The following is a 26822-nucleotide window of genomic DNA, read 5'->3' as shown; positions in this document are numbered from 1 at the left end:
AGTAAAAGGGGGTTGAACCGAGGACGTGTGGTTTCTTGGAAAAGTGGCATCTGTGTGAGGAAAGCAAGTCTTCTGCTGGACACCAGGCACCCTGTCGCTCATTATATCCGGAATTTATCCTGCTTTCAAGCTCCTAACCATGAGGATAAACGTTTGGATTTACCAAGCTGTGGCGTGTGTTGTGGCCACTATATTGGATACAGGTAAGAGATGTGCTTCAGATTTAGAGCATGTGCAAGAGCAATGACATTTATTTTAAACATGTAAAAAATCTAATCTTTCTTTTCTGCATATGCATTAAAGTGAGACATATTGAGAATACAACTCTGAAAATGAAAGATGTAAAAGTTGCCAAACGTCTTTTTTGGCTGTCAGGACTAGACTTTATGTAGCAAATAAACTTCATTTCCTTTTGACTAATCTGTTTTTAAATGAAAGCCTTTGAGTGATATTTGCATAAAAGTTTATCACAAGCCCTCACTTGCACTGTTGATTTGACTCGCCCTGTTTGATAAATGACTGTGGCTGTTAAAAGAACTGTGTGAACCCCCTCAAGGCTATGTTCTTTCTTTTTAACTGGGAGAAAAACTATGTAGGCCTACAGTCCATATTCTGTAATAACTTCATATACACTGTCTTGTAGAATAAAACTTCAAATGAAATATCTCAGCAGCACATCAAACCTATCTTCCCCATTATTTCAATTTATTTGGATCTAATAGCAATTTTGCAAAATCTAAATGTCAAATATGATTAATGCATTTAATATGTTTTTGTGTCGCTTAATAATATTGAAGTGAATTATGACAAGTTCGCTTCTGTGGAAATGCAGCTGCCTTGAGGTAGAAACCCGTGCCAAAGAGCTTGGTTTGATACGCATTATGTCACTGAATTTTCATAAAATAACGTTTTGGTAATTTGCGTAATAGACCATGCTGCATCACTTGGATCGACTCCACTTCAGTGACCAATATGACGCGTTGAATGTGTTAAAAGTTGCTCCGCAGCGCAACTTTGGCGCACACACTCGGCCAAGCCTCATTAAACGCGTCCAAACGAGCTCCGTGCCGCCGCTCCTTTATCAAGCGCAGATTTTCGGATAGTTACAGTCTCGGTTTACATCCGCCGCGCTGACAAGTCAAGTCACTGAGCAAAGCACTGCATCCAGAGTCACCACCTCCAGGGGTGCCGACCCTGACCTCCCTGGAGTTGGGGAAAGTAAAACATGCGCGCTCTGGCCCGAGGTATTCGTGCGCTTGTCCCGGTAGAGATATAGAATAGGGGTGTGTGTGTGTGGTGCATGTGTGTGTGTGAGGGAGAGGTGGTGGTAGTTGGGGGGGGGCTAACATCTGGCTGTTGAGCCCATGAGTTCCACATTTTGCGCTCTCTGAAGCAGATGTAATGTCTGCTTAATTCCCAGACTGAGGGACACCTTTAACCTGCTACTTTCCTGTTGTTCATAATCATATTCTTTCTTCAACTCTACCTATACCCTTTGTGAATATCGACAGTGGCTCATTTGCAGCACGTTTTCAGGGAAAGCCGGACTAAAATACTTATCCAGCTGACACTTAAGTTCTTCGCTCAAGGGCACCCAAGTGGAGGTTCCTGAGGAAGGTCAGAGTGCCGGTCATTGGCCTTTCCTATCCACATTTTTCAAGCTGAACTAGGGGACTCAAACGTGTGTCCCTGTAAGCTATACGGCTGCCTCTTCTCATTACGTCTCACCTCTCTCACACTTGCCTATTGAGCACGTTTTATTATAATCTCCAACCTCAGCGAATAGGTTGGGATTTGGAGATAGCAGGAGTCTGACTGCAAGGAGAGGAAGAGACTAAGTGAAATCTAATTGAGCAGCCTGGCCAGACATCAGGGCTGGAACAACACTGTGATGAGTGCCAGATGTGGTCCAGTGGAGCCTAAACATTAATAACAAGTCCTCCCCAAAAACCATTTTCAACCACGAGGAGCCTCTAAACGCTCCACAGTTTACAGTATCCTAAGTACACACACAACGTCTTGTGTCGGATCTTGGCACAGGAGCGTGGAGCTGTAACTCAGTAGCATGAGATTTTCCTGTGTGATTTATATCGCACTTGCCCCTAATTATAAACGGGAAACTATTGTAACTTAACACATAATGCATTTTAAGATGTGGCCCTCATGAACAGCATTTACAGTAGAGCTTTATTCTTCTGATGGATTGGCTCATAATCTTTTCCAGTATAGGTAGAAATGAATGATTTGCGTCACAGAGGATTTGGACAAAAAATATGGTTTTGTCCTGCTTGTGACCCCGTTTGGATCTCATATACAGTATAGTATGTCTTGCAATGTTAGAATTCTACTTTGATATATTTTCCAAATCAAAGACTCTCAACAATGTCCTATAACTAAAAATAATTCATGATAGTGTGTCCTTTCTCCAACTTTGGCAGTTTTCCATTTTTCCACATACTGTATATTTTCTGTGCTTTGGATGACAATAACTGAGACACTATACTATATATACTATACTATACATGAAACATATACATACCACTTAATTACTTTTTAGAAATGTTAAGTGACACCAAAGCTTGCTGCATTTTGTTTTGCTCCCAACAAAAATAAATGCCAGCCTTATTGCTCAAAATGAAAAGGAATGAACTAAATGTCACTGTAATTAAACAGCAGGAGTTGCAGTCAGACGTTCGTGACTAAAAGGGTCATGCGTGTAAGTTATTGTGGGGATTAGTCTTGTTTAATAACTTTAAACTGTAACATGATGCACGTCTGTCCGTCCTGGGAGAGGGATCCCTCCTCTGTTGCTCTCCCTGAGGTTTCTCCCATTTTTTCCCCTTAAACTGGGGTTTTCTCTGGAAGTTTTTCCTTGTACGATGTGAGGGTCTAAGGACAGAGGGTGTTTTTTCTCATACTGATATTCTGAACAATCTGTGCTGTTGTATTTGCTGTAAAGTGTCTCTACTGTAGGCTATTTTTTATTATATGTACAGCACTTTGGCTCGACCAAAAATTGTTTATAAATGTGCTATATAAATAAAACTTGATTTGATTTGATAACAAATTCCATGAAATAATAACATGTTGTGGATTTGTGGCTCGGTTTAAAAGCATTAAAATATCAGATATTGTTTCATGAGCATTCAATCTCCTACTGAGTCACTTAGGCACTTTCAAACCATCAGCCAGTTGGAAGGACATCATTTGTTCTCTTGGCTGTTTTAACCGTTCAGCATCCACTCTGTTCCAAGCAGGATCCAGGCAGCAATCCCTTTTCTGAAACAAGAGTACTGGGGAGCATTTTGAGCTGGGTTTTGATCCTGGACGCACTTCACTAGCACAACGATGTTTCAGTATGATTCAGCAGGACGGATGCTTAAATACCAAGAACATGGTGCTGTAAAGCAAAACGTAGTTGAAGGGTGCTTTCACGAACACATGGTTAACCAATTAAATATATGGCAGTTAAATCATTTCACTTTCTTCATGGCAAGACTCTTCTTGATGCCGTCGTTCAGATAGTCTAGTCACCTTGAGGAAACTCAGGGAAATATGCTCATTTTGACAAGTTCCTCTTCGCTCCAGCACCTTGACAACAGCAGAGAAATGTTTGGCCATGTCTCTGACATCATGTAACGTTGATGCATTGTCAATGAAGAGGAGACAAATAAAATACACATGGCTTCTTGGATTCGTTTTTTGGTATTTCTACTTGAAATCAATAGCTGACAGAGAAGACAGGAAATGAGGGAACAGAGAGGTTGAAACATGCAAAAAATAGCTCCTGACTAATAATATTTTCTGAAAAAGTTATTTTGAACCACTAAGTATATCATTTATTAAAATGAATAAACATAAATGGAATTAATACACAAGCTTACCCTGGTTAGTTAGATCAATTAAAAAAAGATGACGGCATCACAGAGACAGCAGCTAACTTGTCCTCTGGGCGTATTAGATAGCAAAATAGTTCTGACAGAGCTGTCCACTGGCTAGATAAGTCCTTGAAAAACCACTCATTCGGCATTAAAATCACGTGAGATGCAAATGGTAGAGATGTGGAGGAAACCAATGTTTAAGACTTGCAAATACACATTATTGTACGAGGAGTTCCACTTCCTCCATTTGACTCTTAAGTTGGTAATGTAAAGGCTTAAAAATACATTGTACATCAACAATATAGCACTACATCAATAAACATGTGGTTTAATTACCCTACTGACTTCCTTTGGCTTGATCATCTAAATAGGTCTCCTGTTCTATTCTTTCCAATTATGTAATCCAAGTTGAAAGGTATCTTCCATTTAGTAACAGATGGTATCTCCCAATCAAAATGAACCTGGCTTTAGCCATTCTCAAACAAATCCAATGGCTGTACCAAAACATGCAGATAACATGATATGATCTTGTGTCCTTTCAGGTTTTTGTAAAAGGACTCATCAGTCGTTACAGAAGTATGAGAAGAGTGAAGGTCACATGCTGGTTTGCACAGACTGCCCTCAGCCCCCTTTGGTTAGAGGCAGCCGGTCGCTGGAAAACTGCGCCCGCAAGTGCAAGAAGGTCAAGAAAAACTTCAACTGCAGGTCAGCTTCCTTTTACTCTCTATGTTTCCCTGAAATACGCCTGTGTTCCCCTCACTCCTCTCCCCAGGGGCGGTTCTAGGGGGGGCCAGGGCCCCCCTAACACTGACCTATGACCCCCCTGTGGCTCCCCTAACAATGAAAAGTTATTTTTTTTATTTTTTTTAAATGTATATTTTCTGGTTCTCGGTTTGCCAAAAACCACAGGATTTTGTTGCTGTCATGTGAGATTGTGCAGACACCCTTATGTAAAGTAGAGATGTAACTGTTCATTGCCTTTATTTTTTATATAAATATGGTGTTAGTGCAAACATTGCACTATAACTTAAGCTGAAGCTAACAGTAATAACTATAAGATCTATCTGAAATAAATAAGTGTACTGAAACAAATACCAATAACTGTATTGCATTGTTTTCTTATGCGCCATTACTTCATACTGTCTAGTTCTCTTTTTCGTCCTGCATTTATTGTGCCCCCCTCAGAAAATAACTGGCCCCCCCAGTCAAATTGGTCTAGAACCGCCACTGCCTCTCCCCCCCTGTGTTGACTCACTATTTACATATTTGTGTTGTTTATCAGTTGTTCATCTCCCAATTACTTCTCCCCGATGTTTCCACAGGGCTTTTAACTTTCAGCGGCACGACAGGAAATGCCACTTGCTTCCTTTTGACCGCTTCACCCATGGTGTGCAGACGCAAGCCAACGTCAACTTCACTTTGTATGAAAAAAAAGGTAAATGGCATTAAATTGTGAGGCATAAATTATGTTTTTTTTTCTCTCATGAGAACATTCAAGGGCCGTCGGATTTAAACAAGCAAATTATTTATAGGTGATTGCAGGTTGTGCTTCTTGCGTCGGCTCCCGGCTTTTTAAGGTCTTTAGTTTTTCTGTTGACACAATAAAAGCAACTAACCCACCTCAACCTCCTGCTGTTTAATCACTCCAGTGGAGAGAGCTGCATGACCCGTAGCAGACTTAAGTGGAGTGTAAACAAAAAAAGTCATTGTTTACACTTGGAACGCGAAGCCTTTCTCCGATGAAGACTGTGGAATCTAGCACTCTTGAATTTACTTCAAAATGTACGGAAACTCCCCCCGGTGACATTTAATGAACTTCAGGGAGTTGTCTGTTTTTGGAATAACAAACAAGCTGGGACATACTAAAACGTTCGCTGTAAAAAAGTCTTATTGACCATACATGGGAAAATATATACCAGGTGTTCATAGCAGTGAACCAACTTGACTATTAAATGACTAAACGATGTGTAAGTTTGCACACAGAGTACACAGAGACAGCTTGTAAAATCGAGAACATGAATGTTGAAATGTTTTCAAATGCTTTTTTCCCCTTTGGTCTTTCACAGATTATATAAGGGAATGTATCATCGGCACCAAGGACAACTACAGAGGGAGACGATCTTGGACAAAGTCAAACATCACTTGCCAAGCTTGGTCAGATAATAACATCAATGAACACACGTAAGTTTTCTCTTTTTTATCAAGTCAAAGTACAAAGAGGAAATTGTTGTGGGAAAAGGGAGTATCCAAGAGAAGGAATGGTAACAAACACTTGTATGATACCTTGAGAGTGCAGTGCAGTGCTTGAGGACACTTTTTAAGGAGTGCAAGGTGGTAATCATTCCCCCCGCCAGATTCCTGTGGATTTAAACCAACAGGCTTTAAAATCTGTTTCTTTAATCTTTAGGCTTCCACCACCTTTCTAGATGCTCCTTCTCTATTTCTCTGTGTCTGATATTGAACAGGCCTCAGCAGCTGATTTATAGATGCTCAGATCATCCCCATCCACTTCTGGGGTTAAGGGAAGGCAGAGGCTCTGAGACGGATGAACGTTTAGCCAGGAATAAGTCAGATTTCTTTCAACACATGCAGGGATGTCCTTCCATCGAGGTTGTTTTTCTGCTGCACTGCAGGCCATTAGGTGTATCCCGTTCTCTCTTGGCTTCAGTCATGGCAAGATTAGTGGATTTGTGACGATGGTGCTGTGCCAGCCTCTTATTAGTGGGGCTCATTAGTTACAAGATATTTTAATGGTGGCAAGGAGGGGTTTAAGAGACAGACTAATAAGGGTTAAGGAGTGCAGAGGGACACATAGACAAAAGGGAGACAATGAAAGAAAGAAAGCCAACATTTTATTGACTGGAGTCATGTTTTGTCTGTTTTCCAGCTGAGACCATAAAACCACAGACATACTGAGAGAAAATAAAAGTTCATTGATCCCCCACAATTAAAACACATGGCAGTGTTGATCGCTATCATCTCCTCTGCTGTATTTCTCAGCTCCATTTACAGAAGCAGCTCTAAACATTGGGAATCCTTTGTCACTGTTTATTTGACACGTTAACAGTCCATGTACCAGATGGCAAATGTTACATTGCCCTGGCTTGTCAGCAACCATAGGGTCAAAGGGAGCTTTCCTTGAGGCAGATTTAGTGCCACTGTGAGGTTACCTAACATGGGACTGTCCCGCTGTTTGAGAATTACCACCGTAATGAACCACGCACCATTGGCGCTTCAGGTAACTATTATTTTCATGCTTGACCGATCACCGTGGGGCAGGGGTGATTTCTCAGGAGGTTCCCTTTCACGAATGGGACTTCCGCCTGTTGTCTATATTTAGTCATTGAACCAAGGCTCTGGACGAAGTATGTACTGTACTGATGCCCAGCCAAGCAGAGAGAATGGAATGGAACATTTCGGTTCAATAATAGATAACATTGCAATCATTTATTTATTCCCATAGGGACATTTGTTTTTCTACACATTTCTACAGGGAGGTCAGCAAGCACGCTCAGCTACAGAGACACACAGCCTCTTGCAGAGAAAAGATTGATAGGCAAAAGTTAAGCTATCATAAACAGTAAGTTAGAGCTTAGCTTAGCAAAAATACCTGCAACAGGGAGAAACAGCTAAGGCTTTTCCAATTGCAACATGTTATTTGTGGGCTTTAGAGTTGCAGGTAGGCAGAGTTTTTTAATCCTTTTGACAGAGTTAGCAGTTTCCATTCTGAATTTAGCTAGGCTACGCTAAGTTAATTGTCTCCTAACTGTTGCATCATAGCTAACAGATGACGGTGCTAATTCCTTCTTGTCCGCTATAGCCTACAAACCAAACAAAGGTGAATTAGCACATTTTCAAAAATGTAAAAACTTTCAGGACAATTATTATTTTGGATGCTGTAGCATTGAAGCATGACTATCTTTGTTCCAGGTGCATGTGGCTACACATTTTGCAGCAGTTACTTCAGAACCAGATTTCTTCTTAAGTGATATACAAAATCTAGCCAATATGTTTTCCTGGCTCATAGAGGGAAGCATGTGTGTCTGCGCTCCGGTGGGAACAGACCTTGGCAGGGAGATGAATAACTGGCCAACATCTGTTAGTGTAACATCATTATGGCTAACTTGCTCCCATGCAGCGGCATTTACGGACTCTCACCAGATGCAACCTTTTATTGTGAGTGAGGTACCTTGTAATCCCATTTATAAATTAAGGATAGTGTATTATAATAGGCATATACTGAATACAACAGATGTGAGTTTTGGCACTTTTCTGTTGTAGATACAGCAAGTGAAATGTTGCTGTTAGACTTAACCCTGTTGTATTTCTCTGTATTTGGGACTAGGGTCTATAGCTAGATGCCTGAGATTTCTTGTAGTTCTGGGTTGAATTATGTTGTGCATTAGTGTTGAATCCTTGCGTAAGCCCCAGGGCACGGAGGGGAGATCAGAGCCGTATCCCCCTAGAAAACAGTCATTGTCTGGGTTGGTGTGTTCAGAGAAGCTGCTGAAGGATGGGTGGACTTATCATTCTTTCCCTTTCCTGCACATGTTTCTTTTTACATCATCAATTAGACAATGAATCTCGTCTTTATACTCCATTCAGCTCATGTGTCCTTTAGCTGAAGTCAATCTCTTCCCAGTTCCCTTCCACCCTTCTTCTACGACCTTAACTGTTTCTCCTGTCTTCCCTCTCTGTCTTCCTTGGTGGTATGGGGAAATGTGGTCGGCATGGATCAAGAGGTGCTGACAAGCCAGCTTTTCATCATCCTGCTGATGTCATTAGACACATTTTACACACTGTCCATTTAGTATGGGGGTCCCATGTTGCTTCTCGTTGTTACATCCCATATGTTAAGACAGGCCAGGTTCTTTTTCTTACATTCGCCTGTTCACACTGACGTGAGGTTGCAGGTGACAGAGAGGAATTAGGTTTAAACGTGTTCAAAGGCTGCCAGCAAAAGAGCTGCTTGGTCTGTTCCAAGTGGTTCGTGGCGTTGTTCTGTGCTGTTGGTTGTTACTGTGCTGTGACGGAATCTGGCTGCTTCACACATGATGGAGCTGGGATATGGTAGGAATCGGTAATGCGATCATGCAAAAGGTGCAAACCTGGGGAGCTATCGATGACATATTTTGCATACGATTTATGTGTCTAGTCATTCTAGAATTGTAAAAGTAACCTGATCACCCTGTAGGCACTAGCGTTTCTCAGAATGAAGCTTATATGTTAATGCATATGCCTTTTGAATTCATTTGGGCTGTTACTGAGAGCACTTGCAGGCAGGTACGTTGATGTATACACCACTGGAGCAGCCAAGTGTGCAAGTACTCCCTGAAATGTATTTATACAGCTTACAGTATCAGTAACATAGTCAATAATTTATGTCTACTCCCCTGTAGATTTTCTCCTGATAGGTACCCAACGCAAGACCTGAGGGAGAACTTTTGTCGAAATCCCAACAACGATCCTGGTGGTCCGTGGTGCTACACTACAGATCCCAACGTACGAGCCGAGGAGTGTGGCCTGCCACAGTGTTCACAAGGTAAGACAAAAACATCACTCCAATAAAATGTGTCCAAAATAACGCAGAATCATGTTAGGGAGTTACTGTCATGTTCCTTTCCAGAGGTGTTGAAACATTTAATTAATGTTTCTATAATTCATTTTCTAGAGCAGCAACAATTAGTCTTGTATACACTGTAGAGCTTTACTGTGTGTTTTTATTTCATAACTGAATATTTTTGCGTTCTGGACTGACACAAGTACATATAAAGATTGTTCTATGGGAAACCAGGATGGACATTTTTCACTTTTTCCTGACTCTTTATAGATTAAGTGATTTATTGAGAAGATAATCTGAAGATTACAGTTAGCTGGAGCCTTGTTTCCTTCTTGAAGTCTTGAATTGTGTGTATTCAGTACTAGAAGGAAGAGTTATTTAATAAATGTTGTATTTTTTGACAACAGAAGTCTGTATTATGTGCAATGGTGAAGATTACCGGGGAAAAATGGACCAAACAGAGAGTGGCAAGGAGTGCCAGAGATGGGACTCAACAAGACCTCACAAACACCACTTCCAACCCAAAAGGTAAGCTGCAAAGCTGGTAATCCTGCTAAAAAACCCTTCTCACAGACAATGCTGCACACACCCATGACAGATGCTTAAATAACTAACGCTAATACTCAGGAGAGGTAGACCTCACCAGTTATTATGACTTACGTCTTTCCCTCCAACATTATTTTCTTTCCTCACTGTATCCAATCTGTCTCCTCTCTCAGGTATCGACAGAAAGATTTAAAGGACAACTACTGCCGTAACCCAGATAATCGCCTTCGTCCCTGGTGCTACACGGTGGATCCTAAAACTCCGTGGGAGTACTGCAACATCTCTGTGTGTGGTAAGGGCCTACGTACTGTATATACTCCTGGGGCTTGGGTTTTGTAGACAAAGTCATCAACTAAAGACCAAATTATTGTTTAACTAATTTATGACTCAGTTGCTAGTTTTTTCTCAGTCTAGTACCGTCACAAACTCATTGTTACATATACATCATAGGGTTCATAAGTGAACGGGGCATTTGGATCTTGTTTTTTTAGGACAGACAGACAGAATGCAATTGAGTTCTACCAGCTTGTGGGTTGGCGGCGCCAGGAGGTTTAATACATACAGGACTTTGGTGGTTGTGGTGAGAAAGTAATAACATCCCTTTTCTCTCCTGCCGAGTTCCATAATGCTTTTGTTTACCCGGCAAAGTGTTTCATGTGGCACTTGGCTTCAAATTCTTTCACCTCAACAAGGAAGAGTAAATAGGTTGTTTGTTAAGGGGGGGGTCTGACTTCAGAGAGCCAGAAGTGTTTGACCGAGACCACTGATGGATCACAAAGAGCTGTAATATGGAAAGTCACAATGGAGGCTATTATACAGGGATGCGTCACATGGCCATCAGAAGGCTTCATAAATGTTTTGGTGGTTTGAAGATTATCGATAAAAAGAAAATTAGAGTGGAGGAACAGTTTTCATGCAGATGCTGCCATGCATTACCAGAAACAAACGGTCACTGAATGGTTTGATTTAAGTGATGTGAAATATATTGTGGCCAGATATCAATGACCTGTGGAAGCTTTTGGATTGACGCGCTGTCTGACACCATAGTCAAAACATTTGTGAGACAGCCTGCTTGTGTTACTCAGAGAACCAGGGTTACATAAGCATCCTGAAGTAATTTTTAGAGTAATCGCCAAACTTTGTCCCGTTCCAGCCTTTTTTCTCCATTTTACATCAGTGTCAACGGAATGTCTTTCGATCTAGAATTAAAACAATACATGTGAAGACTATTCACGATCACAACCAAACAACTACGTGGTTGTCCATAAAAAGTTGCAAAATTATCAATCAAATCAATTATTTGAACATTTTTCTATTTTAAATATTGCCCTATTGTATTTGTTATGGCTGTATATAAACACTTGTTGTCGTATGTTGAGCATATCGAAACTTGAGTCAGCTCCCTTGACTCATTTCACATTTGGCAGTGTCTGACCAAGATGTAATTGAGATAACTTTTGCCTTTTTACAAGTCATACACAAATACAGAGGGAAAGAGAAAAGAATGGATGCCAAAAAGAGAATACCGACTGGAGAAATTATTATTTTTTCCTTTGAAAGAACATGGAAATATTCCTGCATGCTCACCCACAAACACACCGAGCATCTCTTTTTGTTTCTGTTACACACATACACACATTGACTTTACAGTACATGGTGTGATTTACAGCGAAGGTAGAGGATCTGCATTTATCCAGATGTGTGCATCCCTCAATGCCTGCCCCCAGAAAGATAAAAACCAATGACCTGTAGTACGCCGCGCACACAGACACTGGCATGCATTACATCAAGCCAAGGAATCCCTCTTCTCCATCAGCCTTCTCGTTCCTGCCTTTCATTCCCCTTTCCTCCTCCATCTTCTCCCATCTCATTTGTCAAAGGCTAAAGAAACAGAGACAGTAATCCAGAGGGGAGAAGTTGCTCCCCATGTACTGCTATCCCTGCAATGCCGAAAAGCAGAATTCCATCTGAGGATGTTTAGAATAGTTTTCCGGTGGATAAAGTTGCCCCAGCCAGAGCGGGTTGGCTGTGAAATCTTTGGTTGGGCTGCAATACACCGATTCACGAACATTGTTTAATGTTGAGGCAAAGATATATTCTGTGATCACGTTCCAAGTTTTTCTTACAAAGATCTCTGACATATTGGGTGAAATAACTTCATATTGTTGTTGATGTCCCTACGTGCAAGAATGTGGGGCACCCATGTTATGAATACACAGAAAGTTCCTATCGCAGTTGAGGCAAGGGGGGAGTGCTACTGTTTTTGATCATCTGTCTCTAGGTTAAACATGACACATTCTTCTGGGGATTAATATCTCCCTCCCTCTCTCCTATCTTCAGTTTCTAAATCTCTTTAGCAACCTTCTTTCTCATGCTTACACTCACAAATACAATTTCTATGTATTTTTCTGGCTAGATTCTGACTCAAGTGAGGACACAGATGTCAATGTAACAACATCCTGTGTCCAGGGAAAAGGAACAGATTACCGAGGCACAATGAATGTCACTCCAGAGGGTGTGACATGTCAGCGCTGGGACTCCCAGTCGCCCCATAACCACTCCTTTCTTCCCCAGAACTTCAAATGCAAGTGAGTAATGTTTAATTCATGGACTCTCAAAGCTTAAATTAATTTTTTTCTGCCATGTGAAGGAGGTGATTTATTCATTTTTTGCATTTGATTTCAAAATAGTGATGAGCCTGATACATAAAAATGATAGCTTTGCAAACTAATTCAGCACCATCATTTAAATCGTAGTTTGTGTATGTGTTTTAGAGACCTCACAGAGAACTACTGCCGTAACCCTGATGGCGCCGATCACCCATGGTGCTTCACTACAGACCCCAATCAGAGGATAGCCAACTGCACCCACATCCCCAGGTGTGATGCTGAGGCCACACAAAAAATAGGTAACATTTTTGTATAACTTTTAACGAACAGTTCAACATTTGTCGAAATATGCTTATTCAGCTTTCTCCCAAACTTTAGATGAGAAACATGTATTATATAGATTATAGATTAGAAAAAGGGAAAAACTGCTTTCTACTAGTATTAAAGTTTACTAAGACATTTCTTTATTTTATTTTATAGTTTCAATCTGGAAACAGAAATGAAAAACAGTGGTTTTATAGGGAGCTGTGGGCTGTATCTATTTCTTGGCAAACAGTGAACATACATTAACAAGATGTGATGTGTTGCTTATACATTTTTTATCGTTGCTGATTTCCACCTGTACTCAATCTGTATGTATAAAGCTAAGAAGACTGGGGTCTGTAGCTACATATACACGTTACAGTTATGACAGTGGTCTATATGTTACATATAAGTTAACAACCGCAGCTTTAAGAGTATCGTTGTTTTCCAAGCAGCATATTAAAAAAAAGTAATCATGTTGTTTCCTTGAATAATGTGATTGAACTACAAATGCTGCAAGCCATGTCATGTTTTTGCAAAGTGAAGTTAGACAGATGCTTTCCATATTGCTCCCGTAGGACTGGGCCACTTGGAAGCATGCTGCCCTATGAATTCCATTGCATGGAAGAACAAAAACATAATACTGTACTTCGGCTCTCTGTCATCTCCCATGTTTCTCTGCTTTACATTTACAGTCAGATGTAAAAACTGCAGCAAGTCTGTAAGTTGCCACAGGCCCACTTCTGATTTGGTTTAAACAAGTCTACCACCATTTTCAAAAGGGCCCTTGACATTAAATTCATCCAAACCCCAAAGAGAAAGCCAAAAATCTGAACATGATTATGTTATTTTTGCATCAATGAGAAAGACAGCCACCACTTATGTGATGTGTGTAGTTCTTAGAGTATTGCTCACTCACTGATTACATTTAAGTGTTTGGGAAACTGCTGGGCTAAGTAATTATATGCTCTCCTGGGAACTTTGAAAAAGATTGTCTAAAATAATAATATCTCTTTCTTTATCAGAGTGTTATGAAAGCGGAGAGACGTACCGGGGCACGTTATCCATAACTCGATCGGGGATTCCCTGTGCAGACTGGTCACATCACATAAACAGGTAAGAAATTCTTTTGCATCAAAGCTTCTTCCCTTAACTCCCATTCAAGCTTTAGTTTTACCGGGAAACACTGGATATGTTTCTTAGAGAAGCTGATAAACTTGTTATGGGCTCAGCTCCCATTGCCTTGTGAAAATCCCTTTCATATGCATGAAGCTCAGCAGTGAAAACAAACAGCAAGAGGAAATCAGGGGTTCCTCAGGGGTCAATACCAAGACCAATTATTATTCATCTAACTGACAAGAGGAAACCCTGGGGTGCTCTCCAAGTGACCCATCCTGACGGAAAGGTTGCCCACTCCGGGGTTGTTGCTTCATGCTTAAGTCAGGCTGTTGGAATTACTTAATTTACAGGAATTCTAAAAGCCAAAATGGCACAGACAGATGGACATGTTCCAGAACAGACCCCTGACCCCAGGAAGTGCTTTCTGAGGAAAGTAGATCAAAGCCAATCAGCTCCCTCGCATAGTCTGCAGCCAGCGAGTCTACCCTGCTCAAGGTCAAGGGTCATCCAAGGAAAAACTGCTAAACGCTACAGCTTGTTTAACAATCTCCTGGGAAGTAGAATTATCTTCACCTCCTGACAAATTGCCGGCCATCACTTAACATTATGTTTCTGTGTGTGTGTCCAAACTCCTAGCGAGTAATTGCTTCTCAGTAATATTTTGGATATTTGAGAAGATCCCATCTAAGTGAGGTTAAACATTGCATAAAGACACACAATTAAATGTGAATTCCTTAAAAAAGGATGGACAACGGAATCATTTCATAGAGGATGTGGCTCCTGCCGGTCTGAGCTCTGCTGCATGCTTAGAGTGCATACTTTCAAACTCCCATGAGTACTCTTCACAAAACTCTGTGTTTCCTTCTATGGGCTCTGTGTAGCGAATGCAGAGGATTCATTGCACTACAGGAAAGCTAGAGTCAGACTTTCCAGGCATACCATGGTCACTTACAGTGTGTGTATGCATTGTATGTGTGTGATGGTGCTTGTGATCCCCCATGTGTGCAGATGCTCTGTTTTTAGAGTGAAAGTGCGTATGAATCTTCATGAGACGTGGCCCAGTGTTGGTTCTGATACACTGTGTGCAGAATAACAAATGGAACATGAGAATCTGTATTTGTGTGTTTTACAGTGGGGATTCTCACTCTACAGAATCCCATGTAGGGCTGGAGAGGAATTACTGCCGGAACCCGGACCGGGACAAACATGGACCCTGGTGTTACACTAATCCAAATAACCGTTTGGCCTGGGACTACTGCAAACTGAAGCACTGTGAGTGACTTTAATATACCTAATCTCTTTAATGTATCTATAACATACATGAGTACATAGATACATCTGTGTTGTGTCAGCCATAGATATTAGCAGACCATGGTAGAAATGACGTGAATTATTGTTGATGTTGTATAGGGCAATGTTTAAAATATCTACTTGGTATTCCCTAAAGGGGGTAGTTCAATTTTATAAAAATCCTGGCAAACAGTTCGGTAAAAAAATACCGATAGGCCTACCACTTTCATACCTGTATGGTAATGCTGCCAGAGCCTGCAGCTGATTAGCATAGCTTAGCTCAAAAAACTTAAAACTGCTGGAAAACCACAACATTTAGTTTTTAAACTATTTGAAAGAATATACACACAAGGCAGAACATGTTAATGAGTGAGCTTTTGAGGTGCTGGTAGAATAATTGTGTTATCTTTTAACAAAACATGGCTAGCTGTCTCCAAGCTTTGTGCTAAGCTAACAGAGTGCTAGCTAGCTATTTGCGTACAGACAGATGTATCTGGTATCATTCTTTTCTTTTAACTCTTGACCAAAAAATAGAGAACATTTTCCAAAATGCGCTTGGAAGCATTGTTTACTTTTCTGGAAAATGATATAAAAATGTGCATGTGACTAGAACAGGCAAGTGGTTGTTTTTCATAATTGTTGATCCATGTTTTGGACACATGAAGAAAATTATAACCCACTTAGGAGTTCTGTATATTTTCACACCTGTGGACACCTGGCTAATTTCTAGAGAAAGCAGGTGTGGATTTGGGGTTTCAGGAAATTCCAATTGGCACCGTTCATTAGTCTGAAAACAGCTCAAAAAAATATGAATGCACTTGACGACTAACACATGTGCGGTCAGAGGTTTTTTTTATGCATCCTCGGAAATGAAGACTACTTGTCTGCAACATGCCATAAGCTCAGGAACAATGAGAGAATTATTATATTAGGGTGTTTCTTCGCCAGATTCTGAACAAATCACAACAACAAAAGCAAAATATTTGTCTAGAATAATTAGTCTCACCAAGTTTAGGAAAATTATAGATGGAAGATATTGTACTCTCATCATGGGACGATTAGCAGCCCGGGCCCCTTTAATCTTCCAAGCAAACACTACCAACTCTAATCCCAGCTTTTTACACGAAAGTAAAACATTTCTGCTTTAAAGAATAAAGTGAGTAATTAAAAATAGTAAGTGGTTTAGCTTTCTCCCCTTTGTTGACTTCAACTCAAATGTCATAACTGTATTTTTAAACATCTTGGCTGGTGGTTTCTATAATCTGTAAACTGTGGTTTTGTCCAATTGGCAGAGAATACACACTGCTTAAACATCAAACAGCTGTAGGTCTCTACTGCCATCTTTTTATTGGAGAAACACTCGGGAGGCTCGACACAACATTTTCTTTGGCTAGTTTCAATCTGGTCGCAATGAAGAGCCCCTTTCAAATGACTGCAGAATCATTTACATAATGTAAAACATATCAATCAAGACTTTTTTTGAGGTCTTCAGCAAATGTATTTGCTGACGGTTATAGCCTCCAACAACTACTCAGATTCAGAGTAAAGTAAAGAAGGATATCTCTTTCAATTAGGTTTTACATTTGTATGTGTCAATGTATGGTCAGTGGTCTAAATAATGTCCTGCTGCTGTTGGTTCTCTTCTTACAGTTCTGCTTTTCTTTACATCTATCAGGTGAATCAGCCACAGTGTCTCCTCAACCCAACAGTAAGTATCGCTTTGACTTATCTGGCTCTTACCGGTCTAGTCCTCTTCCTCTGATCTCTAATCTTCATTTTGCATGTTTACTTCCTAAATCAAATCCGTCTGTTGTCATGTTCCTGACTAAACAAATCATATTTTATGGTTGCCTTTTGTTGTTGTCAAGGTAAATCATATATCCATCTAACATGCAGGATGAAATGTGTTCTTGTTCAGCTCCAACAGACACCAAGATATCATGCTTTGTGCATATAAACACCAGAATAGTTGGAGGACACCAAGTGCGGGGTACAGATGGCAGCTGGGTTGTAAGCATCCAAAGAGAGTAAGTCAATTTACATCTGTGCTTTTAAAACATTTGTCCCTTTTTATGCTCTTATACCTACTGTAATGGCAACATTGTCTCTTTAAAATTTCCTTAGGAAGGTTCATTTGTGTGGGGGCTCGTTGATCAGAGAAGATTGGGTTTTGACGGATCAACAGTGCTTCACCTCCTGGTAAAACTCCACCAATGTATCTGTCTGACAAAATACTTCTCCTGTTAACCTCTTCCATTTGATCTTTCTCTCAAAATTGCTTCTTTTTTTCTTGCTGCTTTTCTTTTGAATACTGTAAAGATGCAGGATTATCCTGTTTACTATTGCACCCCCTCCCAGACAAGCCTGACCTGAGACATGGAGCAGAAATGTTTAACTTCTGTAGTTTTTTATGTCAGAGCCAGTCACATAATATGATATCTGTTTATCTGAAGTACTGGCTTTGAGGACATTTCCTTATCTGTGTAGTTAGGTACAGTTCTGTATGTATTCCATATGGTATACATCAATGGCTTTAAGCTGATAGTTAGAGAAACTGGTGTGTGTCTACAAAAACATGTTTTCTTTTACATGATGTCCATCTAAAACATATTGCATAAAGGATCATTTGAAAGTAATACACAGTATATTTTTATATTTAAAATGTTTTCATGAAGAACTGCAAACAATGAATCGTTAATTGTGGGAGTTTAACGTGTTGCAAGTAATGTGTAATATTACTTTTTGTGACTAGTCAAAACATTTATTATAATAAAATATCCCAACTTCATAGCATTTTGCATCATCCTAAATGTCCACCTCTTTCAAACTCCACGTTTTAAGCATGCTTTCTGGTAAAGTTTTACGTTTCAGGGCCAATTGCTGATATATATAAGAAACATTACTGTATAGGTTTACGACTTACGTCTTGGTCCTTGTTGGCTTCAGTGTTCCAGATCTCAAGGATTACAGTGTGCAGGTTGGAGTGCGCCACCTCAACGAATCCTCCAACCACCCGGGACTACGCATCTCTCGCCTGATCTGTGGCCCGGAAGGATCCAACCTGGTTATGCTAAAACTAGAAGAGTAAGTTCTTAACTACTCACACATTTTTAAATTAAAGTCAACATTTCATTGCACTTTCACCTATTTAAGATCCTAATGTTAGAGCATAACTGGTTATATGAACAACTTTTTAATCTATTGTATCTCTGATAATGTAACACGTTAGAAAATGTTGTTATTGGCTCTATGTGGTTCTTATTTATGTGCGTTTTTTAATTTTTTTTTATAAAATGAACTAATTATTATTATTATTATTTGTGTTGTAGCCCTGCCCCTGTGTCTGAAGGTGCCTCTACAATTCATCTTCCAGTGAAAGAGTGTCACATCCCTGAAGGCACCAACTGCACCATGTATGGATGGGGGGAAACCAAAAGTACTGCCTTCTTCCCCACATTTGCCATGCCACCTTGCATTTGAACTAAAAAAATAATATTAGTAGGATTCAACAATCACACTGCGTATCCTTTTCTGTCCAGACACAGGATACGATGAGGCGCTGAACACTCTGACCATGCCCATGGTCAACAACGAAATGTGCGCACAAATCAAAGGGGACGCTGGAGAAAGCAGAATATGTGCCGGCGGCAAGAGAGGAGAAGGCGTATGTGATGTAAGAACAAAAACAACCCTGAATGCAACATTAAAGTATATAATACTGTTACGGTGTGCAGGAATCAGGACCCAAATGCAGATATAACGAAAATAACTCCTTTATTTCAAGGCTACAAATCTACAACAAACAGAGACAGAACGGAACACTCACCGATGAACTGGTCATTACACAAGACAACCCGACAAAGAGAGACAGAAAACCCAGAACTTAAATACACCCAGGACTAATCACATAAACACGAGACAGGTGAGGAGGGAGGAGAAAACACAGAGGCACCAGGTGAACACAATCGGGTAATCAGGGAGGGAAACAGACAGAAAGCAAACAGGCAGGAAACGGGGGTGAACACTTTACAAAATAAAACCCAAAGATAGAAAGACAAGAAAAACACCAACACAGACAGATCCTAACAGTACCCCCCCCTCAAGGGACGGATCCCAGACATCCCAAAACAAAACAAAAAGTCCAAAACCTCAAGCAGGGTGGATGGAGGGGGTCCGGAGGAGGGACGCATCACTAAGCCACCAGGGTGGGTGGAGGGGGTCAGGAGGACGGGACTGAACTGACCGCCCAGGGGCACGGCAGAGGACCAGGAAGGGGTCTCGGGCGGACGGGCAAGGCAGAGTCCAAAAAGGGGGACTCGGCCGGACGGCCCGGGGGCAAGACAGAGTCCAAGGTGGGGACCATGGAGGGGCGAAGGCAGCGGCAGGAAGAGTCAGGGGGCCGGGCCCGAGGGCGAAGGCAACGGCAGGAAGAGTCAGGGGACCGGGCCCGAGGGCGAGGACCGCGGCACTCAGGGGGCCGGGCTCGAGGGCGAAGACCGCGGCTCTCAGGGGGCCGGGCTCGAGGGCGAAGACCGCGGCTCTCAGGGGGCCGGGCTCGAGGGCGAAGACCGCGGCTCTCAGGGGGCCGGACTCGAGGGCGAAGACCGCGGCTCTCAGGGGGCCGGGCTTGAGGGCGAAGACTAGATAGCTCCGGAGGCCGGGCAGGAAGGTGCTGACGGGACAGCGCCGGAGGCCGGGCAGGACCCGGTGTCGGCCGGACACGAACCGGAGCTGGTGGGACAGACCTCGGCAGGATCCCCCACGGAAGAGGACCAGGACACGGGATTGGCAGGACCCCCGGCAGGAGAGCAGTCGGCGGGACCTCCAACGGGACAGGACATAGGGTTGGCAAGATCCCCGGCAGGAGAGTAGTCGGCGGGACCCCCAACTGGACAGGACAAGGAGCCGGCAGGACCCCCGGCATGGGAGTAGACGGCGGGACCTCCAACGGGACAGGACAAAGGGTTGGCAGGACCCCCGGCAGGAGAATAGTCGGCGGGGCCTCCAACGAGACAGGACAATGGGTTGGCAGGATCCCCGGCAGGAGAGTAGTCGGCGGGGCCTCCAACGGCACAGGACAAAGGGTTGGCAGGACCCCCGGCAGGAGAGTAGACGGCGGGACCTCCAACGGGACAGGACAAAGGATTGGCAGGACCCCCGGCAGGAGAGTAGACGGCGGGACTTCCAACGGGACAGGACAAAGGGTTGGCAGGACCCCCGGCAGGAGAGTAGTCAGCGGGGCCTCCGACGACACAGGACATAGGATTGGCAGGACCCCCGGCAGGAGAGTAGACGGCGGGACCTCCAACGAGACAGGACAAAGGATTGGCAGGACCCCCGGCAGGAGAGTAGACGGCGGGACCTCCAACGGGACAGGACATAGGGTTGGCAGGCCCCCCGGCAGGTGAGTAGACGGCGGGACCTCCAACGGGACAGGACAAAGGGTTGGCAGGACCCCCGGCAGGAGAGTAGTCAGCGGGGCCTCCGACGGCACAGGACATAGGATTGGCAGGACCCCCGGCAGGAGAGTAGTCGGCGGGGCCTCCAACGGCACAGGACAAAGGGTTGGCAGGACCCCCGGCAGGAGAGTAGACGGCGGGACCTCCAACGGGACAGGACATAGGGTTAGCAGGACCCCCGGCAGGAGAGTAGTCGGCGGAGCCTCCAACGAGACAGGACAAAGGGTTGGCAGGACCCCCGGCAGGAGAGTAGTCGGCGGGACCTCCAACGAGACAGGACAAGGAGCTGGCAGGACCCCCGGCAGGAGAGTAGTCGGCGGGGCCTCCAATGGCATAGGACATAGGATTGGCAGGACCCCCGGCAGGAGAGTAGACGGCGGGACCTCCAACGAGACAGGACAAAGGGTTGGCAGGACCCCCGGCAGGAGAGTAGTCGGCGGGACCTCCAACGAGACAGGACAAGGAGCTGACAGGACCCCCGGCAGGAGAGTAGACGGCGGGACCTCCAACGGGACAGACATACGATTGGTAGGACCCCCGGCAGAGGAGTAGTCGACAGAGCCTCCAACGGGACAGGACATGGAGTTGGCAGGACCCCCAGCGGAACCTCCAACGGACCACGACATTGGGTAGGGACTTGAGACGTGACTCGAGAGGGGACTCGAGAGGAGACTCGAGAGGGGAACCAAGGGGGAACTCGAGAGGGGACTCGAGAGGAGAACTAGAGAGGGTACTCCAGAGGGGACTAGAGGAGGGACTAGAGGAGGAACTAGAGAAGGGAACTTGAGAGGGGACTCGAGAGGGGACTTGAGGAGGGACTTGAGGAGGGACTAGAGGAGGGACTAGAGGAGGGAACTCGAGAGGGGACTGGAGAGAGGGCTTGAGAGGGACCTCGAGAGGTGACTTGAGAGTTGACTTGAGAGGGATCTCGAAAGGGGACTCGAGATGTGACTCGAGAGGAGACCTGAGAGGGAACTGGAGAGGGGACTCGAGGTGGGACTAGAAGTGGGACTAGAGAAGGGGCTCGGGAGGGGACTAGAGAGGTGACTAAAGGGAGAACTGGAGAAGGGACTAGGGAAGTGACTAGAGGAGGGACTATAGATAGGACTTGAGAAATGAATTGAGTAGGGACTAGAGAAGGGACTAGGAAAGTGACCTGAGGAGGGACTAGGGAAGGGACTAGAGAAGGGACTAGAGGAGGGACTAGAGAAGGGACTAGAGAGGTGACTAAAGGAGGGACTGGAGAAGGGACTAGGGAAGTGACTAGAGGAGGGACTTGAGAAAGGACTTGAGAAAGGACTAGAGAAAGGACTAGAGTTGGTACTTGAGAAGTGACGAGAGAAGTGACTAGAGGTGGGACTGGAGAAGGGACTAGGAAAGTGACCTGTGGAGGGACTAGGGAAGGGACTAAAGAAGGGACTATGGCAGCTGGGGCCGGGACTGGGTCTGGAACCATGGCTGCTGGGGCCGGGACCATGGCTGCTGGGGCCAGAACTGGGGCCGTAACCATGGCTGCTGGGGGCTGAACTGGTTCTGGAACTCTGGCCCTTTGGGCTCGTGCTGCCAACCTGGCCTTGCGACTCCTTCCTTTAGGAGCCGTTTGGAGGCTCCATGGACCTCCAAAGGCCAGACGAGTACCAGCGAATGGCTCCTGGACTGTAGCAAACACTGGGTGAGAAGCAGGGGCTGACGCCAGACGGACCACACCGATGCGTGTGGTATCAAAACGGGAGTTGGGAGGCCTGGGACTGTCAGGCAGGGGATAACACACCGTGAGAAAATCCAAAATCCTGCCCGATAAGAATTTAACCAAGCCTGGCTTCTCCATAGTAATCCGGCGTGCCTCTGCCAGAACAGCCTCTCGCTGCTGAACCCTGGACGCTCCCAACCATCGATACGAGCAGTCATGCAAAGCCAAGGAAAACTCCAATAGCTCCTGCTCAAAAGGATCTGCTGGGCCCATATTTTGTTCGGGTTGTAATGTTACGGTGTGCAGGAATCAGGACCCAAATGCAGATATAACGAAAATAACTCCTTTATTTCAAGGCTACAAATCTACAACAAACAGAGACAGAACGGAACACTCACCGATGAACTGGTCATTACACAAGACAACCCGACAAAGAGAAAAAGAAAACCCAGAACTTAAATACACCCAGGACTAATCACATAAACACGAGACAGGTGAGGAGGGAGGAGAAAACACAGAGGCACCAGGTGAACACAATCGGGTAATCAGGGAGGGAAACAGACAGAAAGCAAACAGGCAGGAAACGGGGGTGAACACTTTACAAAATAAAACAGGAAACCCAAAGATAGAAAAAGACAAGAAAAACACCAACACAGACAGATCCTAACAAATACCAAAAAGGTGATTTTGCCCAATAAAAAGCCAGCATCTAGAGTTTTCACTGGAACTACTTTCTCCTGAAGAAGTAGTCCCAATGAAAATAGTTGACATTGAAAGCTGCTGATCATCTTGACTTTCCAATTTCCAACTGAAATATTTCCATATTTCTCATTTCATTGTGGTGGCAACAGAGGTATATCTAAAAAGTGGCAAATGAAACCAGAAACCATTGAAGGTCGAATGGAAATGTGTTTGAACTCATATTTTAGGCCTTGTATCAGAGTTTGAGACATTGGAGTTTTGTATAAAGTCCTTCTTATCATACTGTTTCTCTAATGCTTCATGCTTTACCCTTTTTTCTTGCAGAAAGATAATGGCGGTCCATTGGTTTGCCAGGAACATGAGCGTAAAGTGATAATTGGCGTGAGCATCCAAAGGACAAAATGTGCGTCATCGCAGCCTGCGCTCTTTGTTAACGTCGCTTTTTACTCTGAGTGGATATACAAAGTGTTCAAACTTTACCCCAGTTTGGAGAGGAACTGATAGTGTGGTGATCAAATGGACACAAGGAAGAAACAAGGAAAATCCCCGAATGGAAAGTGGCCGTTTTTGCATTTTGTGGCAGAATTTTTCATTTGAAGATGATGACAGCGATAGAAGACTGGATGAAGGATTCTCATTCGTTCTTCCAATTTGCAAGAGAAGACATCCTGGCTTTATCATTTTGAAAAAAACAAAGTCTTGGGCACATGCACGGCAAACTATTTCTATTTTGACATGTTCAGAATTTCTGAAGCCATGCAAACAAAGACAATGAGAATGACCCTTGTGACTCAGTATTATCTCCTGGAATATACTTGAATATGGACGGAACCCAGATGTCTAGAGGTTTCCGCACGTGGAACCCTCCTGTGACTGGGACTTTTCTTTCTTTTTAATGTGTTGAGCTGAACTGCAGAACCTATTTTATTACCTTCAACACAAATGTACTAATCTGGTTACACATTTTACACTGAACAAAAATGTAACATTGAGTTTAACGAAATGTATTATGACAACAGGTTCCACATAATTAGGTTGTGTAATTTGTTGACATAATACATTCATTTAAGTCAACGTTTACATTTGTTTTTCATTGTAGGATACATTACAAATCTAAGACGTTGACTTTAATTAAATCTATTCTGTCAACAGATTTCACCTAACTGCATTAGGTTAGTTGAAAAACCACTAATATTAAGTTTAAATACAAATAATTAGGTTCAACTTAATATAATAACTTTCAACTAACCTCATACAGTTGTGGGAAATGTGTTGACACTTAATTCAAGTCATTGTTTAGGTTTTTTCAGTGTAGCAAAGCAAGACAAATATACATCATTCAGCTTCTGAAATGATTCTACAAAGCGTTAAGGTAATGCCAAAAAGGAGGGGAAAATAAGGGTCATCTATAAGGTAGTACCTTATATATATATATATGTTTATATATATAGTCTATGGGTAGTACAGACACTAAAAGTCCAAATCAAAAATAGTGCTAAGCCTATTCCTCTGAGTACAGCAAATGTTCAAATCTGGCTTTAGATAAACCAGCAGTTAGGTACATACAACACACTATTGCTGCTTGGAGCTAACTGCAGAAGCCTTGGCAAACATGCCGTGCTAATTGTGTGCAGTAGCCGGACTACCTTTCCCCAGTTAGCTGTAACATTTAGTTTCCCCTCGAGAGGGTCTGTGTAGGACTGGGCGAATTTCTCCGAAATCTTGTGCTAATATTTGTAGCGTGAGAAAGAGAACAGCCATGCCAAATAAAACATGGCTATTTGGTCTCCAGTTTGGAGGTAACGTTGGCCCCTGGTGGGCTGTTTGTGGTCAGTAGGGTATTTTATAGTTTTCTTTTTTGGTTTACTCCTTATGTACATAACTGCAGATGTATCGAGTATGCTTCTGCTGTGCTGTGAGATATTATAGGTCTTATAGATCTGGAATATTTTTGGTTCACTGAGTAATGTCAGATTGTCTTCTTCGTGATTGTGTTCGATATTTAAAGAGACTGGTAGCTATGTAGGTATATTTATTTTTTTAATTAGAGGAAAACATCGTTTGAGAACAATCAGGATCTTCTTGTGATATTTAGATTGTTGTTCCTTTCTCATTAGGGAGTTATGACCCCAGAATAATTTGGGTGCATGTTTAACTCACATGTTAGCTACACAAATATGGAAGTACATGCTCTGTGACAGTACAGCAACTCCAGGTTTCTTTCATTCAAGAGTGCTAGTTGCAGGCTAAATCAATATTGTTCTGCCTAGAGTTGATCATGTATTTACTGTGCATATACACACACATACGTACACATGCACAAACATGTAAAACTTGTCACTTAATCATATCATAATGATATTCTAGCAAGTTAAAGGTATGAAAACAATAGGCCTTAGACATAGGCATTACATTAACATGCATGAAGATTTTATTTACCAAACAAAAGAAAACACAAACAAAGTTTTAAGCCGAATAAGTGAAACAATACAGGTTATGATGAGGAGTTGAAAGTAGCAAGACGACACGTTTCTCTTAGAAATGTCTTTGAGCAGAAAAGTAAAAGCTTCTGAATGCCGGATATTGCCTTAAATGTCCTAAATGATGCCAAACATCCTCGTTTAGCATCAAAAGCATTTCATTTTACTCATATTTGTTTGGCTCCTTTGCCAAAGTTAAACAAAGTATTTTAATATCAGCTCCAAAATGACTGCTCTGAATATCAAAAGGAAATCATTACATAGCAATAAACTAATATTGGGGGATTTCCGATAAGCCTTTAAGTCCTTTTGCCTTTGGTTGGTTTCAATGACCATAACTATGCAATTAAATTATAACTGTGGCCTTAATCGTACTTTGAGAACAAATGCAATCGTCTTCTATCCTTGCACGGGTTAAAACCAAAAGTCTATGAAGTAATAAGAGAGATGAATTAAAGGCAACTGAACCAAAGATCTCGTAATCTTGGTTATGTGGCGGATCATAATTGTAATGTAAATTGTTAGCTGTGCTCTCGTGGAGTTATAATGTTATTTAATTTACCTTAATGTAAATAGCACAGTGCATTCTGTAAATTACACTTTGTCATTTTTGTAAATAGTATACTTAAGTATTTTTCTTCATGATGATTCTGTTTATATATTTGTATACTGTAAACTTTAAATATAACAGCTGCTATTTTGAGTTAGTGAGTTGTTTTATATCTATGACTTATTTTGTATCTATGTATTATTCCTATTTTAATAAACAACTGACATTTTACTGAGCTTTACGTTGTGCTTTCTTTGTACCCCAACGTTTTATGTTAGAAATGTAAAGTACAGGTCCCCTGCACAAAGAAACTGCCAGATGCTAACTTGCATATGTTAGGAAATGCGCACAATTAGCATAAGTTGCATTAAAGGTGGGGTAGGTAAGTTTGAGAAACCGGCTCGAGATACACTTTTTGTTATATTCCATGGAATGCTCTTAAGATCCCGATAGCAATGAATATCTGAAGTGCTTTGACAAAAATCCATTAAAAAAACGTCATCTGTGGAAGCCGTAGTACTGTAAAAAGCACGACCAATCATTTTAGCCGGCCCGGCTAAAATAACTGGTCATGTGCGCGTTCGTGTGTGTTGGAGGAGGGGCTCTGTAAGGAAGTAGCAGATTTTTTCGGGT

General features: G+C 42.6%; 1 protein-coding gene across 4 annotated transcripts; it reads left to right on the top strand.

Moving 5' to 3' along the window:
- LOC117537320 (hepatocyte growth factor-like) lies at positions 1 to 26329 on the top strand. Of its 4 annotated transcripts, none has more exons than XR_004567707.1 (18): positions 1 to 203; positions 4424 to 4586; positions 5204 to 5316; positions 5948 to 6062; positions 9281 to 9423; positions 9849 to 9969; positions 10161 to 10279; positions 12404 to 12575; positions 12744 to 12895; positions 13925 to 14015; positions 15151 to 15290; positions 16984 to 17016; positions 17227 to 17335; positions 17433 to 17507; positions 18255 to 18392; positions 18638 to 18721; positions 18848 to 18981; positions 23484 to 26329. XR_004567707.1 is itself a non-coding variant. In XM_034202503.1 (18 exons), the coding sequence occupies exons 1-18, from the start codon at positions 140 to 142 to the stop codon at positions 23658 to 23660; spliced, it is 2148 nt and encodes a 715-aa protein (XP_034058394.1). In that variant the 5' UTR covers positions 1 to 139; the 3' UTR covers positions 23661 to 26329. The 4 variants fall into 4 exon arrangements, 3 of the variants coding, with proteins under 3 accessions (XP_034058394.1, XP_034058393.1, XP_034058395.1); XM_034202503.1 differs by having other exon boundaries at positions 12762 to 12895; positions 18638 to 18744; XM_034202502.1 differs by having other exon boundaries at positions 18638 to 18744.
- Positions 26330 to 26822: the final 493 nt, after the last annotated feature.

The sequence above is a fragment of the Gymnodraco acuticeps genome, unplaced genomic scaffold (assembly GCF_902827175.1).
Source record: "Gymnodraco acuticeps unplaced genomic scaffold, fGymAcu1.1, whole genome shotgun sequence".
NCBI lineage: Eukaryota > Metazoa > Chordata > Actinopteri > Perciformes > Bathydraconidae > Gymnodraco > Gymnodraco acuticeps.
This window is presented reverse-complemented; position numbering and strand designations above follow the sequence as displayed.

What these genes read in the sequence shown, in the direction of transcription:
- LOC117537320 (XM_034202502.1), top strand. Translation starts at nt 140, where the DNA reads ATGAGGATAAACGTTTGGATTTACCAAGCTGTGGCGTGTGTTGTGGCC. An exon ending in GTTGTAAGCATCCAAAGAGA is followed by an intron (nt 17,336 to 17,432) that starts GTAAGTCAATTT and finishes AAATTTCCTTAG; the next exon opens with GAAGGTTCATTTGTGTGGGG. An exon ending in CAACAGTGCTTCACCTCCTG is followed by an intron (nt 17,508 to 18,254) that starts GTAAAACTCCAC and finishes TGTTGGCTTCAG; the next exon opens with TGTTCCAGATCTCAAGGATT.